Consider the following 17,207-nt stretch of genomic DNA (forward strand, 5'->3'; position numbering starts at 1 on the left):
GTCTGGAGCTGATGGCGAAATCTCTGGGCATCAGAGCAGCCTAGAACATCAGCGTATCAGAAAGGTCTTGCAGGTGAAGGAGCAGTGGACAGGACAGAGGCAGCCTGAAACTCTTGTTTATAAAAGTGGAGCAATCTGACGAGCATGGCTGATCTGCTTTGCCCTCATGAATCACTGCTTCCACTAATCATGTTAGAAAACAAGATACGACTGCCACAACATCTGTGTGTCCTTCCTCTTTGTCCAGCTATCCATCCCTCATCCTAGCTCTTACAGGCATTTCCCTGCCTGCTCACAGACGTCAATTCTGAACTAGTGAAAGCACAGCCTGTTCTATACAGCTACGGTCGGAGAGATGGAAAGATGAAGAGATGGTGAAATGTAGAGAGAGAGAGAGAGAGCAGATGGACTGACAAAGGCTAGTAAGTGGGCTCCATCTCGGCTGTGTGAAAAGGCGAGGGCCAAGCTGCTTGGCTCTTTTGTTGAGTCAAGGTAAACGCATCCCCCACGGCTACTCCTCTTATCAAAACCTGCATTCACTCTGATATTCAAATGAAAGCTCCTACCTTTAGAACAGTGTTTTAAGAGTCACGGAAAAGAAGGGCTGAGTCCATTACGCTGCTTTAAGGTGGTTACATTATTTTTAAATTTAAAAATAAATAAATTATATATATATATATATATATATATATATATATATATATATATATATATATATATATATATATATATATACACACACACACATATACACACACACAAAATCAAAGAACTGTGCCTCACTTCTACTGTAGTGAACTGAATACAGTACAAGTCAGAGGTTATACTTGACACACAGGCTACGCTGAAACTCAAATATGCGGAACTTCAATTTCCAATAATCCAACATGTAATTCAATATAGGCACACCATGTTTAACTAGCCTGCATTTTAAGCTCTACTAATGAGATGAAGTGTTAGCTTCCCTGGTGTGTGTAAAGAGAAGTGAAAGGAATGTAACCATTATGGAACTGGATACTCCCATCTAACCTACTACCAATACCCGGAATGCATTAAATGCAGTAACAGTAATGTTTGTCTATAAAGAAGGAGTGGACAAAAGGGATGTTCAGAGTGGCAGGCCAAACCTGATTTGTGGCATATTAAGAATGCATCCAGACAGATAGATTTTTGATAGTCTGGACAGGCAAAACCATAAAAAAAAAAAAAAAAAAAAAAAAAAAAAAAAAAAAAAAAATCCCCCAAAGTTTTTTTGCACCAGTCCCAATGTGACAGACAACATCATGTACAGAGCAACCGCCATCTCTCCTGCTTCCACGTATGAATGCAGCTTATTAGCACTTACGTCACCGCCACAGCAATCTACACAGCTAGGGTTATGACGTCCGGACATGCAACTCAATAACAGATAACGCAAGAATAGATGCAAATAGATAAGCTTTTTTGAGTACATGAACAATATCAATATCACTCAGTAAAAATCACTGTACTGAGATAAGCGATTATTTGGACAGCAGTTTTTAAAATCTGCAATATCTGGTGAATTCTGTCTGCATGACATAATATTGCATCACATAAATGGCTTTAAATGTCAATATATAACATTTCTACCATATCACCCAGGTTACCTTAAAAAATAAAACAAATGTACTTTATACATATGCAGCTCTGTGAAGCGGAATTTCCCCACCTTCTCACTTCATCTTTTTTTGTCACCCGTGATAGTCACAATAAATGGTCACAGATCCTCGTGCAAAATTTAACAAAATTACCACACAATACTATCGGTGCTGAGAGGTTAAAGGCTAGCATGAGCTTCCTCAGTCACATTAAGCTACCATAATGCTACTGGACACCTGAGTCTGTTTGGAGGTAAACACTACCAGCTGATTCTAGTATGTCAGGTAACAAACACTGCTAATAGCCACACTGACTAACATTGCACTTACTGATGGGGGAGAGGAAGGGCCAATCCTACTCACAGTGCAAGCAAGGCCAATTATGCTCTCTAGGACCCCCAGCCGTGGATGGCTGCGACACCCCTGGAGATTGAACGGGTGATCTCCCAGGGATAAGGCTGTGTGTGTCTTATATAACTCTTAGTTTGAAGATCCAAAACAATTAAGAGTGATAAGCAAGCAAATTCAAAAGACATCAAGTGGGGATAACCCCTTCTCCCTGTAGTGTTATTTACCTATACAGACTATATTAGAATTGGATATTATTTTTATTAGATAATTGGATATTAGAAATGCTTTCTTAAGCTTAAGATGCGGTGCTGGGTTTGCCTCCTCTTGATGCTACTGAAACGGTCAGAGCCCTTGCCATGGTATTTCCGGTAGAATCATCAGTGCCTTAGCATCAGGAACCCTGTGCATCCTCCTCAGCAGGTCTCTCTGGGTCACAACCGCTTCGCCCCTTAATCTGTACGCCACGCCTGAGTGAGCGAAGCGAAGACTGCTTCAGCCTTCACACACCTGCAGCAGGTTTTAATGCGCGGGCTAGCACAGCCATCTTGAGGTAGCCTCTGCTGCCCTGCCCATTTCCTTAGTGGCTTTGCTCAGCTGTGTGGTTTCCAACCCCAACTTCTGTAGAAAATAGCCCACTGATGGAAGCCATGGCAGCCAACTTCGACCGGGAAGAAGGCTGCATACCATCCTTTGGCATCAGTCTAGTCCAGCAGATTCCGGTTCTTGTCTTGCTTCAGTTGGTGTGAAACCTCAAGCATGGTTTTTATTTATTCGTTCATTAATAGAAAGTGAACACATTTTTCTGCAAGCTTAGATTGACTGCACAGCTGAAAAAGGAGGATACATCGTAATATCTGGTCTACTGTAAAATGATATGCTGCGATTGATCATTTTTTTCCCCCTTCTGCCAAGCCCTCTCAGAACATTCCCTCATAGTGCATAAACAAGAGGAGGAATTCCTTTATTTGTTGAGAGCACTGAGGATGCTAACTGAACATCAGCAGTCAAACGTTCATACACACGGACATCAACTACCTAACATGCACCCACACATACACCCCTACTCCGCACCAACCAACAAACAGTGCGCACCCCGCCCACTACAATAATAAACTCAACTCTATCTCCCACACACATACACAGAGAGGCAAAAGGTTGGATTCTACAGCAAAAAGTGGCATGCAGACGACTTGCTCATAGACAGCCAGAATTAAGAGCACTATTTCACAAACTGCACCTGTTTGGCTACGCAAATTCAAGCCGAGCCTCGAAATCGTGTGCAAAACACAAGCCTCACAGGAGAAGGAGGGCAACACTACCGCACAATAACAACCCACAAACTGAACACACGGGAAAGCCTTTGAGGACCCATAAACAGTTATGCTTCAGGAATATGAGACTAAGGACATTTTTTGACTGCATGTTTTGACAGATAGGGAGTCCGGCGTGGCTCTGACCGATGCACAACACCATCCTTCCCACGGAACGCTGGAGAACGAGCCCCAGGAGAAGGCAGCCAGTTTTAATCTTCTAAGTAGCTGCACATAAAAAAAAAAAAAAAAAAAAAGCCTCGTACCTCAAACTCGAACTTGGAGCTGCCAAAGTTGGTCCTCTGCTTCTGCCAGAAGTTGTCTGGCTTGATGATGAGGGCGATGTGGATGCAGCAGGGGAACGACTCCTGCAGGATCTTTAGCAAAGGCTTGATGGAGTCCCACTTCGAGCCTCGCATGTCCACGATGACCGTGAAGCCATGTTTACACACGTCCTCGCTGAAGAGAGGGAGGGAGGGCGGGTGGGTGGGTGGGTGGGTGGGTGGGATATAGAGGACGAGATGCAGATAGAGAAGGGGAGGGGAGGGGGAGAGAGAGAACAAAACATTAGCTTTAATCCTCTTTGCATTACATAATCTATCCAGCATAACCACAACCTCATCTGTGCACAACAACAATTAGGATGCTTCAGAATCTTTGGTATATAACTGATCAATTTATGCATATGATGACAATTATATCATATTCCTATATTATACAGTGGGGCGAAAACAACATATCCCATATCCATAACCAACGCAAGCACATACTGAGAACGCATTACTTACCCATAGTGGACAGCTTCAAAACGCTGATAATGAGCATCAGTCAAATGAACAGCTGGCAGAGGCCTTCAGTACCGTCTGTCTGTCTGTCTGTCTATCTGTCTGTGTGTGTGTAACTAACTGCACTGTGTCCGTTTCTCGTCACTCTGGTAGATGCTGCGTTAACTGATTCAGACTTGCAGTCAGGAGATACAGTCAGTCTCCCTCTCAGACGTGCACGGACAGGTCGAGCGTTACGTGCTAACAAGCCGAGCTGCATACACACACAATATCAGCAGATGCACATGCATCCTGGAACTGCATCCACTGCAACACTGTTTTCCTCTTGCGCGCTCTCTAGTCCTCTCTCCCTCTCCCACCCACTCGCATGCGCGCTCCCTCTCGTTCGTCCACCCCCCCACTTCTCTCGGTGTTTGCTCTCAGTCACTCTTCAGCTCTGTGCAGCCCCCCCCCCCTCTCTCTCTATGGGATTTGCTAAGAGACTCAAGCTCTTGCACATGCTCTCGCGCTCTCTCTCTCTCTCTCTCTCTATCTCTCCCTCTCTCTCTGGTGTGACCGTGTGGGTGTAGTGGATGGAGCTGAGAAGAGAAAGCGATGATGTGGAGGAGGAGGAAGGTCTGTTGGCAAAAGCTGAACCGCTGCAGGTTTTTCAGAATCTGGCCCACGCTCATGCCATAACTCTCCCTCTTTTTTTCCCCCAGGTCTGTTAATCCCTCCTTTTACCTCTCGCTCTCTCACTGGTTCAGGTGTCGCAGTTTCCACCATAAGTAACGGGGTAAACGGACCCATGAAGGAGAACAACAAACTGGCATCACCTATGACTATGCTGAAAACCGCTCGAAATGACAGATCATCAAATATCTGGAACTGACCAAATCAAATACGATCACAACACAACTACAACAGCCGTAATGTGCTGCGTTAGTGATGCAATGTGACCAAACACGCTGCAACGTCCCAGACTGAAGGCAGCTGAATCACGATTTTTTAAGCGGTTTCAAGAGGTAATGAAGGCTGGAGGCAAGGCAGACTAAGACAGCTCCTCCATAAGGGAGACATGATGTAAGGGAGAATGTGACACATGGAGACAGCACCCATGCTCTGTTGTTTAATTAAAGACGAACATCCAGCACAGAGATTAACATAAACTCGAGCACTGAGGTGTAACCTACTGCCTAGACTGCCATCCATACTGAACTGTAAACATTCCTGTATGGAATAATTCAGTCCAGTCCACATAGCTTGCAGATCTAGCTGCACACTACTGGTCTTACAGGACACCTGTTCTTTTTGTTTGTTAGAGGGTTTGTCACCAACAATCGTGTGGAGGAACACGATCAAATCCTCACAGCAAGAGTGGAGAAAAGCACTGAAGGAAAGAGGGGATATACCCCTTTTTTAATACCCTTGCTTTTGGAAGAAACCCTGGATAAGCAAGTGTCCACAAACCTTTGGCCATATTGTGCAAATGTGTATCACTGTATGATCAGTAATTCCTGCAAAGAAGAATAATCAAGGAGAGGAGGCGAGGAAGTGTGCAGATAAGCTGAGGGGAGTGTGTGTGTGTGTGTGTGTGTGTGTGTGTGTGTGTGTGTGTGTGTGTGTGTGTGTGTGTGTGTGTGTTGTCTGGGGTTTACCTGGGGATGCCGGCGAGATAGGCGATGAGTCTGCGCAGGTCCTCGTGCCGTATTCGGTCGTGGTTGGTACGTGAGGGGAATGTTAAGACCGGACCACCGCGCTTGTCTCTGCCACCTGGTGGACAGAAGGAGATATTGGAGGGGGAGGAGAAATCCAGTCAGACTGCTGCCCGTGTAAACATCCATACACACTGAGGAGGCAGAATCCAGCATGATCATATTATACATGCAACATTACTGATCAGTTCCATTTGCTCCTTTCGTACACACCCTGTGTGTGACAGAGGAATGTGCACCAGCATGTGACAGGGTGTGTCACACCATGCACATATACCAGCCCACATCACAGTGTGTTAAGGTATGTGCCACGTTGGGCGTGTTTGTGTACATTTGTGCCAGTCTAGGTTGTCACGTTCCTATCCTGGAAGGGGGGGGGGGGGGGGGGGGGGAGATGGGTGGTCTCTAAAAACCGAGCTGTGTGTTGAATACAGGCCCTAAACAACAGCACTTACTCCATAACTGGCTCGACTCCACAGCCTCTATCTGATCCATCTGTGCTTCTGTATTTCCGCAGAAGCACAGAGACTGACAGCAGCACACCAGCATACACTACCTCTCTCTAAGAGTCCCCCAATCAATGCCACACACACACACACACACACACACACACACACACGTTTAAAAAGCTGTTCATAATGTGAGCAGAGAACTGCTGGAACAGCAGAAATGTGTGTGCAGCAGTTCAGGGCTTGTTTCATCTCTTATACAGCAGTGCTGGCGGCTTTTTTAGACTACACACATTCTACTGATACATAATAATAATAATAATAATAATAACTATGAACTTTACTGTGTTTCATCAACTCAAATGGACACAACAACTGCTGTGAGGTTGAACAAGCTAGAGAGAGAGAGAGAGAGATAGTAAAGGGTCCCGAACATGTCCAAATATTTGTGGACATCCTTTTTAATGAATACATTCAGCTACTTGAAGTTGCACACATTGAATATTGATTCACATTGTGCAAATGTGAACCCACACACACACACACACACCCACCCACCCACCCACACACCCCTTGTCTAGTCTGCCTGCCATCAGCAGCCAGAGTCAGAGACCGCACAACAGGCCTCAAAGCCTTGCTGTCCCAGGGCTGGGTTGATGTCACTTCCTCCTCACATTACCCCAAGTGTTATGTTGGTCAGCACAGGCATCTGAGCTTTGCCCAGAGCACACTGGTGACCTAGCAATGCTGCATCTGTGGTAGTTCAAAAAAAGTGGCTGGCTTTACGCGTGTTGGAGGACACATGCTAGTCTTCGCCCTCCTAGTCTTTGAGGGTATTGATAGAGATGGGGTTTACATGAATGGGGACTGGGTAATTGGCCTTCCAAACTGTGTAGAAAATAATAATGTGTAATTTGATTTTTCGATTTCTTTTAGCATTTAACTACGATTTAATGCCATTAACGTAGAAATATATTGTGAATATAACATTGGGAAATGCTTATTCTGTGGCACAACTTTGGTATTAAAATACATGTTAAAATACAGATATTTATAATATATTTATATTAAAAATAATTATAATAAACATCTGGTCTTACCAAGTTGTGCCCATGACTTAATTTTATTTATGTGGGATGTCACCAGCAGGGCTCCGTTAAAAAGTAATATGAAATATGACTATATATATGACAAAATATGACAAATATGACAAAAATGCGGACGTTAGTGAGGACGTTACTAACGTCTAATTCCTACGGTCATTTTAAACCCAGATTCCCACCAAACTCATTTCCCATGTTACACTGCAACAAACTCAGGATATTCCTAGCCCAGGACGTCCGGAGCTAGTCTAACGTTAGCATTAGTCTGTGGTCTATAACAGTGCTGTAAACTAGTCTGTAAGGAGGACAAACAATCACAGACGGCAGGCTTTTAAAATGAATGCCTCAGCTGAACATCAACTAAACAACAAGCTTCAGAATGTAGAAGAGCAGAGGAGGAACAGGGCTCTTCTCTTTTTCAGGGCACTAATCCCCTCCGTTCTTCCTCCCTGGACTCTTTACAATGCACCGTTCTCAGCAGACAGACTCAGTAATGTATAAAGTGCACTGACTTCGCCGTAATGAGGCATGCCTGCAAGGGCATCCCAATGGATTGTCCCAAGCTAGAAAGTGCTGAACCCTCTTAATTGAGTTTATGCTTAATAGGATCAACCATCTTATCCCTCTGGCATGAACAACAATAAATAAATAAATAAATAAATAAATAAATGACAATAATCACATTTACGAGAAGCGCAATCACAGAGCCTCTCGGCTGTCACTTCTGCTTTAGTACGGGCCGTCTTCCTCACACGTATTCTTATTTGGACAGTAGTTCTTCATGACTGCGTCACACGTCACTTTTCTATGAAAGCACTGCCCACAGTGGGGTCTTTATGTGCTCATTATGTGGGCTAGTCTCATTAATCTGAACGTGTGTAAAAGAGTCTAAAAGTCTAAAAGATTTCCTCCTACTTCTCATCCTTATCCCAGCATCGCACTGAAGCTCATATGCCCTATAAATCCAAGCTTTCGAGACTCTAGAAGACCCACCCAGTTGGGAGGTCACTTGAGGCTAGCTGTGTGTATTGTGTTTGGCTATAAAAGAACAGAGCTAACTGCAATAGCTGAGCTAGAGGGCACTGCTCTGCACCACCACAGTCTGTTCGCCATGCCACTCATCTGGCCGAGGCAGCAGGACAAGGGGATGTGCTTTTTTGGGGGGGGCGCATGCTTTCTACACACAGAGTGTACACTAGGAGCACAAGAAAATATTCACACACTTGAGTATTGTGATACTAGGTTTTACAATACTGGCGATTTTTAATTAAAAGCTTAAAAGGCTAGAGGAGTATGAAACCCCCCCAGCACTGAGCTGTAGAGCAGAGGAACTGTGTTCTCTGGAATGATGGTCCGGCAACCAATACTGCTCTTGTCGCTGAATGTAACCAAATCCTCACACATCAGTTTTACTCCAACAAAAGCAGGATAAACTCTTTGTATAATACCCTTGATTTTTGGAGTAACTGAACGAGCAGGTGTCCCAATACTTTTGTCAATATTGTGTACATTGTATCGCCCGGTGCCCGTCAATACACAGCCTTGGCGTACAGTGAATTAATACGTTACTGTGCCGCTTAAGAGTGACAAGGGGGGGGAACGCCATCTACCCTAAAAGTTTTTCTAAAGTCTAAAGACACAATTTAAATAAATAAATAAAATATATAAAAATAAATAAAAGTTCTCTGAGCGAGTCCATAGATGAGCCACCACTCGTTCCATTAAGAATTTGTAAGAGATCTGGGAGTGTGAATAACTTTTAAATTCATAAAGAACCTTTAACATCAGGTAAAGACTCTTTAAACCTTCAAAACATTCCTCACCCAGCATCTTTACAACATCTCCGTTCCAAGGCATGTGATGTAGTTCAATTCCAAGGATGATGAGGGGAGGATGAGGAAGGGAAAGATGCATGCTAAGCGGTCTGTTCCAGCCAGGCTGAGATGTTCAAACTCGCTGCCTCAGAACGTCACGATAAATAAACGCACAATTTGTTGCATGATTGATTCGCTTGAGGCACAGAGTCGCTGGGAGCAAGCGAAGCTTAGCTGTTCTTCAAACACTGTGTTAGCACGCTCTGAGTGCACTGTGAACCCCTGACTCAGGCATGCTCAAGTGCACTCGGAGCTCTCAACAGCCTGAGTCTCAACCACAAAACAACCCAACCACATCGTGAGGACGGACCGTTTGCCATATGGAGAACAGGGATGCACCGATACAGCTTTTTTAGTTCTGATACGATACATAAACTTGGCATATCTGTCGATACCCGATACCAGTCCGATACCATTGCTGAATTAATAACCCGTATACCTCCCCATGTGGGAGAGACTTAAGGCATCAGGACTGACAAACATTACTTTATATAATATTAAACAAATATAAATGTACTAAATTGTCATTTGTCATTTATTTATTTGCACATTTAGTTCAGACTCACGCCAACAAATTAATGTGAAAGGATCGGTTCCATGGATCAGCCTAATTATCCGTATACCCAATCCAGCTAATTTCATTAATATCGGCACCGATATCTGATCCCAATATCAGATCGGTGCATCCCTAATGGAGAACTTTCTACAGTTAAGATTCAGGTGTTCAGGTCAGACGATGTTTAGTGAATGTAGACACAAACAGCAACTACCCATCAACTACCAAGCACACCACATTTATTAATGTAAACTACCCACTAACTTAATAGAAACCACTATAGCAACACCATAACTACGACCTAGTATCACTATAGCAAGCCCCACAAATAACTATTGCAATCACATGGAATGATACAGCAACAACCTAGATACACCATCGCAATCAACCTAGTATCATCACAGGAACCAGCTAGCAACCACTTGGTATACAACAGCCCACCTAAGACACTATAGCAACAACCTAAGGACACCATAGCAAATCACAAAGTATCACCACTGCAAGCAGCTAGCAGTCACTTAGCAATACCATAGCAATCACGTCACATTATTGCAACTATCTAACAACATTGCAACCACCTAGGATAATCTAAGAGAAGCCTCATAACACAATAGCAATCCCCCATCAACCACTTATTGCAAGACCATGGCAACAACTTGGTCTTGCTTATTGGAGCAACCATCTACCAACACCACAACCACCACCTACCAATACCATAGCAATCACTTCACATCAGCATCACCTAGCATTTTACTTAGCAACTCCATAGCAACCAAGTAGCAGAACCATAGCAACCAAACGGCAACACCATGGCTACCGCCAAGCACAAACTCCTTGAAAGAGAGAACCACTGAAGCTGCACAGGCATTCTGCCCTTTCCTCAGGAAATGCACTTTCTCCTAATTTCCTGAACATCGTGATTTATCGTGAGTGTTTACTTCAGTTCAAAGGAAATTTATTTTGCATGCAGGTGAAAGGTCACACAGTTCGGACAGGCAGTGCTACATACAGCTGCTATGAAAGAATGCACATGTGAGCAGGCTGTGGACTGCTCTGCTGCTTGGTTCACGTGTCAATCAAGGCCACGATGCATCACATTATACCAGCAAACAACCCACCTGATAAAAAGGCCACTTTTTCCTTTAGGATGGGCAGAACCTCCATCGCCTTCATTTCCTCGTTCCTACGGAATCCTGAAAAACAAAAGCACACAGTCAGTTGGAGAGGATCCAGCCATCCGGGTTTCCAGCACATGACCGGACGATGCCCTCCCCGGCGCATATATTACTGTAGCTAAAACTCAGGTATTCAATTAGACTGTAATGAAGCCTTTGAAGATGACCGTTCTCTAACTCTATTTCCATCTAGCTAGCACGCCAATTCCACCTCAGGCTTCAGATTGGGTTCCATGAGCTCAGCTGTGACCTGGCTGAACCGGCGCTTCTGTTCAAACACTTGTTTTTATGATTCATTAGCTGAAGCTGGATTCATTGGTTTAGGGGTGAGATGGAAAGGTTAGTCATGCTCTGCTAGCAGACTTGCTTTGGGCTGAGCTTGGCAGGCTAGGGTCTGGGTCCAGATCACACCGTGACTCACGTTAAAACACATATGGACGAATAATGCACGTGCCATTTTGCAGACTAATGGATGTCCCCAAAAAATAAATAAATAAATACATAAATAAATAAATAAAAGAGCATATGTTTAGGTGTAGATCCTGGCGAGTTAATAAATCCAACAGGCATTCAGTGTATGAACTCCAAAACGCAGAATGATTCATCCACAACGGAATCAACTGTGTGTGCGCGATGGCTCATCGTGGGCTCCCTCTCTTTTAAAGGGTAAAGAATGTGGCTCATGTCATGAAAAAAATAGGACAGCTCAGAAACCCCTCCCTCTACTCCTGTAAGGCTAATGGCACATGAAATATGCTCAGAAAGACAAGCCAAGCCCTCCTACACTCTCACTCACCCCCTCGCTCTCCAAGAGAGTCATCTGTTATCTCATGATGGACTCTGCGGTGTCATAGGACCTCTTACCATCCCCACAGGCCCCACTAATTCTCTCACACCAGCAGAGGTACACTGATATTAAAATACTGAGGTCAAATACGAACCCCCAAAATTACAAAAAGCTTAATACATTTACATACACGATATGGACAAAAGTATTGGGACATGCTTTTTCACTATTTCTTCTGTAAACAAGGATACAAAAAAAAAAAAAAAAAAAAAAAAGGAAAAACGGAGTACGGGAGTAACGGTACATTTTAAGCTTATTTGATATATTTATCTACTAATTTACACTTTAAACATTTTTATTTTAATCAGGCAAAAACTTTTTTCATAATACGGGATTTTTTATATTTATTGAACGTAATTTATAAAAAAAGTAGACTTTAATATTTTACATTCTTAATATTATTTAATAACCCCCCCCCCCCTTTATATTTTTTATGTTGTCATTTGTTACTAAATACTGCGATACTATGCCGGCCATCAGTATCAAAATTAAAAGGCTGGAATATTTACAACCCTGTTAAATGGAAAAACCACTGAGCAGACAGTAGCACAGGCGACCCAGAATTAGAATCCGGAATCTGAATGTTTCAAGGCCTGGACCAATCAGGACTGACCACAACGAACCAATGAACTGAAGAGTCAAAGAAGGCTTGTGTGCGAGTGTGTGTGTGTGTGTGTGTGTGTGTGTGTGTGTGTGTGTGTGTGTGTGTGTGTGTGTGGATGGCAGTACTGTGGGTGGAGAAAACAGGAGCTCAGTCTCCCCCTCAGGGAAAGCGTGTCGGGTTGAGTGAGTGAGTGTGTGGTAAGTAGAACAAACAAGGTGCTCTCTCTCCTGCAGCTGGATGATGTAATGGCAGGGTGTGGGTGTGTGTCTGTCTGTCTGTTTGTCTCTGTGTATGCACGCGTGTTTTCCCTCCACATGTGAATTTTTTTTTTTTAATTTTTGAGGAAGCACAGAAACATGCAGAAACAAGTGCACCTTAAGAAAAATAGGGTTCTGTATAGAGCAGAAAAGGTGATAGTACAACCCTTCGGTGCTATACAGGACCACCTAAAATGTTCTTTGTAGAATAATCTATAAGGTTTTTCATAATGCAAAGATAACCAACACCAATTACTAGACAACACTTTCAGAACCCAAATTATTTCCAAGTATCTGCCTATACAGCGTGCCGATACCAGCTCTGACTCGATAGATGGCTATGGATCCTGATATTTATAGTGTTCCACTTTTTATAGGTTGTACTTTTTTATCTGTTATCCTAAATAAAATATAATAATCTTGAAAGAACAGTATTTACTGGTTGAGTAACTGCACATATGGAGGAGCAGTAGTAGAGCTAAGAAAAAAAAAAAACTGCCACAATGCAGAAACACGTGCAGGTAGGGAACCATAATCTTGCTAAGCTTCACCAAACAGCTTTTGGTGTTTCAAATTCACACGTCTCAATGTAAAAAGGTACTAAACTTCAGTGTCTGGCCTTTAAACAAGCTGCTTAACAGCCCATTTATGACTGGCTTTCACTGGTTGTTTAAATGTGTAGTTTCATAAAGTATGCAAACAAATATTCTATGAAAAATTTTTTCAAAATAAATAAATATACAAATGCAAGGCGTCAGTAAGCTTTATGGTTCTCGATTGCCGATACGGCTACTGTGTGTAAGCGCCAGTCTCAGCGCAGATACCAATACAGCATTGGTATCAGTGAAATACTAGTTATAATGCTCCAGAAAATATTGCCATACACTTTTCAATACACTAAAATGCATAAGCAGTAAAGTGACCTGCTTAAAGACAGTCCGGCATTATTCTGACCAAACTAAGGTTTACTGGATTACATCAAAACACTCCAACACTGATGTGGAACAGTGACTGAACTCATGGCACACAGTAAACACTCTAGGACTGGTTAGAGGGTTAATATAGACAGATTTCAGGATTCTTCAACTGCAATTTCAGCACTGACCAGGTCAAATCCACGCTAAACAAACAGCATGCTGTCCAGCCCTGGAAAGAACAACCTGCGTACTTTACAAGTGGCCAGTATTCACTCCCACTGCCCCCCAAAAATCCCATACAGGTTCCAAAGAACCCAAAACACCAGGATCTATAAAAGAGACATCAGGTATTCTCTCCAAACGTGAGACATCACAGACTAGCCAAAGCAACCCACACTGAGGTCATCCTGCTGGGACGTCTTAGAGGCCAATTAGAAGAGTCAGTGCTGTAGGCCATCACTTTATTTTAGCACAGAAGACCGAGCATGACCACAGGATTCCCTCTTTCAATATGGCGTGCCCCTCGTCCTAAAACAAAAACTCCTTGGACATACACTACATGTCCAAAAGTTTGCAGACACTAGCTCCTCCAGTGTTGTCTTTGAATCAAGAGTAATAGAAGGGAGTTCTCTACTTATCTGCAAAAGGCCTTACACTACATTTTGGAACACTGCTGTGTGCATTTGATGGCATTCGGACATGACCGCACTTGTGAGGTCTGGTGCTGATAATGGGTGATCAGTTAAATATCAAAAATGCCACTCAAACTTATCCCAGAGGTATTAGCAGGAGCTCCAGCACCCTAGAGAAGTCCGTTCTGCTGCTCCCCAACCCAGTGTTGTGGGGCTTCATACTCCTCCAACTGGGGGCATGGTGTCTTTAGGACTCCTGCTTGGCAGCTCCAGAGAATCCTGTTATATTGGCAGCGCTTTCCTATGGCGATTAAACAAGCTGCCTACACTGTAAAGCAGCTGAAAGGGGTGTCAGTACTTTTGTAGGTACAGTTTGATTTACTTTGAATTGTGACAAACTCCAAAGGCAGGATTCTGAGTGTTTGCAGGGTTTTTTTCCCATTGTAGCTCAAACTTCTTAAACCACCCCGCCTCCCATTTTAGACCACCGTCCTGTCTTGAAGTTTGCTACAATATGATCGGATGCGGTCCTCTGGGGTTCATAAATGAACATAGATTATCAACTTACCAAAAAGAAATAAATACATCAGAAATTTCAAAAACACTCCCACTTCAGTCCAAAAGGTGCAGGTCAACGCATTTTGAAGTGTGGTGGTCAAATCACAACGTTCGGAAAAAGCATGCCAGGAAAAACAAGCCAGCATGAACAGAAGCGGACCGCTGAGCACTTCAAAGACAGGGCCGGATTTTGAGGGACCGTTCTTGGGGACTGTGGTGGAAAGGAATTCGAGAGGAGGACATGTTTCAAACCTTTCATTTCAACAAAGCAACAAAGGAAACAAGAAAACTATAACCATAATATGCTTGAGGTTAGCCATAAGAAAGTCAGATACAGGGCACAGGAGAAAAACACCACTCTAGACGTCTCTACCCCGTGACTTCCCAGAGTTTAACACAAACAGATCATTTCCAAAAAATGACCTAACTTTAGTTTGAGCACTCAAAAAAACAACAACAGCATAATAGTGGAATCCATGTTCTCTGCTTTTCTATGTCCAACAATCCAAGTAACCCTATTCTCAGCTCAATCAGCCACTTCCAACCTCACACGCAACCTCTTTTATAAACAGTGGCTGGTCGTCTAGCTGTGAAGCAGCAGCAGCAGCAGCAGCAGCAGAGCTGAAGGCTTCTGCTTTCACCTCATAATAAGAGCAAGAGATGACAGCAGGGAAGAAGAGCAGGAGGAAATAAGAGACTAAATGTGCAAGAGAAAAGGAGGATGGGATAAGGAGGAAGGGGGAGCAGCAGGCATCAGGAAGGAGAGGGGAGGGGGTGTGATGACCGTGGTGGTCATCACAAAGAAAGGAAGAGATGCAGTGAGAGAGTGGTGAAAGAGTGAGAAAGAGGGAGGAAGAGTGTGATTGCTGGGGAAGTAACACAGCAAGGCCAACCAGATGCAGCCCCACCATTCTCCTCCGGAGACAGCTGCCTGCCGACAGCCCCGCAACAAGAGCCGCCTGCCCCAACACACACACACACACACACACACACACACACACACACACGCTCATGCTCTTATACTACATACGGGTGAATAATATCCGAACAGTAATGCTGATTGGCTTCTCACTCACCCCTGTTTTCAACAAGATAAAGAAACAGCACATGTCCCAGCACTGTTGCAGTGCTGCAGAGGAGCTCAGCTACAGATAGCTGTGGAAACTATGAAGTATATTTTCATAACTTCTTATCTGAACGATCAGCACACTTAGCCTGTTAGGAAAATGTAAAGACTTTTCCTCAGACAGTGTGGCAATATGGGAAAAACTGCAGCAGACAGATGTGCTCTACAAAGACGCTTTCATGATGTGATATTAATTGTAATATTTTAACATGCAGATAAAATTCATCAGTAGCAGCAAATTCTTAAAAACTGCTATTCATGTAGTCTCACATATGGAGTCCTGTGATTTAGACTCTATCTGCACTTTATCCAGTTAAACAGCACTAATTACACATGAAACACTAGAGATTTCCAGGATCTGCTCAGGAACTTACTGTGAGTCACAATAAGTAAATAGTTCACAATAGGGTGAAACATCGTCATATTACCCACCCCTGTAACCTAATTATTAGGTTTATCATTAGGGACCATATTAATCCCCTTTATTTTATATTAAACTGAGGATCAAAAAATCAAGAAATTAAAACCCAATATAAATTAAAAAATATATATTTATAAATATAAATAAATTGTTATATATACACACACACACACACATATATATATATATATATATATATATATATATATATATATATATATATATATATATATACACATACATATACACACACACACACACAGGGGGGAAAAAAGTATTTAGTCAGTCACCAATTGTGCAAGTTCTCCCACTTAAAAAACAAATGAGAGAGGCCTGTAATTGACATCATAGGTAGACCTCAACTATGAGAGACAATGAGAAAAGAAAACTCTGAAAATCACACGGTCTGATTTTTAACAAATTTATTTGCAAATAATGGTGGAAAATAAGTATTTGGTCACCTACAAACAAGCAAGATTTCTGGCTGTCACAGACCTGTAACAACTTCTTTAAGAGGCTTCTCTGTCCTCCACTCATTAACTGTATTAATGGCACCTGTTTAAACTTGTTAACAGTATAAAAGACACCTGCCCACAACCTCAAACAGTCACACTCCAAACTCCACTATGGTGAAGACCAAAGAGCTGTCGAAGGACACCAGAAACAGAACTGCAGACCTGCACCAGGCTGGGAAGACTGAATCTGCAATAGGCAAGCAGCTTGGTGTGAAGAAATCTACTGTGGGAGCAATAATCAGAAAATGGGAGACCTACAAGACCACTGCTAATCTCCCTCGATCAGATGAAACCAAAGTAGAACTGTTTGGGAGGAGAGTGAATGCTGAGTTGCATCCAAAGAGTGAATGCTGAGTGGCAACATCATGATTTGGGGCTGTTTCTCTGCAAAGGGACTAGGACGACTGGTCCGTG

General features: G+C 43.1%; 1 protein-coding gene across 6 annotated transcripts in view; it reads right to left on the reverse strand.

Moving 5' to 3' along the window:
* trioa (trio Rho guanine nucleotide exchange factor a) overlaps positions 1–17,207 on the reverse strand; it is a 115,561-nt gene that overhangs the window by 52,723 nt on the left and 45,631 nt on the right. For 5 of the 6 annotated variants that reach the window (XM_072676140.1, XM_072676142.1, XM_072676141.1 and 2 more), the window contains 3 exons: positions 10,860–10,934; positions 5,703–5,817; positions 3,547–3,739 (listed from right to left, as the gene is read on the reverse strand). In XM_072676140.1, coding sequence (XP_072532241.1) covers positions 3,547–3,739; positions 5,703–5,817; positions 10,860–10,934 — 383 coding nt within the window. Of the gene's footprint in view, positions 1–3,546; positions 3,740–4,068; positions 4,405–5,702; positions 5,818–10,859; positions 10,935–17,207 lie in introns of those variants that run through there. The other variant, XM_072676143.1, reaches the window with a different exon arrangement.

The sequence above is a fragment of the Salminus brasiliensis genome, chromosome 3 (assembly GCF_030463535.1).
Source record: "Salminus brasiliensis chromosome 3, fSalBra1.hap2, whole genome shotgun sequence".
NCBI classification, from domain to species: domain Eukaryota; kingdom Metazoa; phylum Chordata; class Actinopteri; order Characiformes; family Bryconidae; genus Salminus; species Salminus brasiliensis.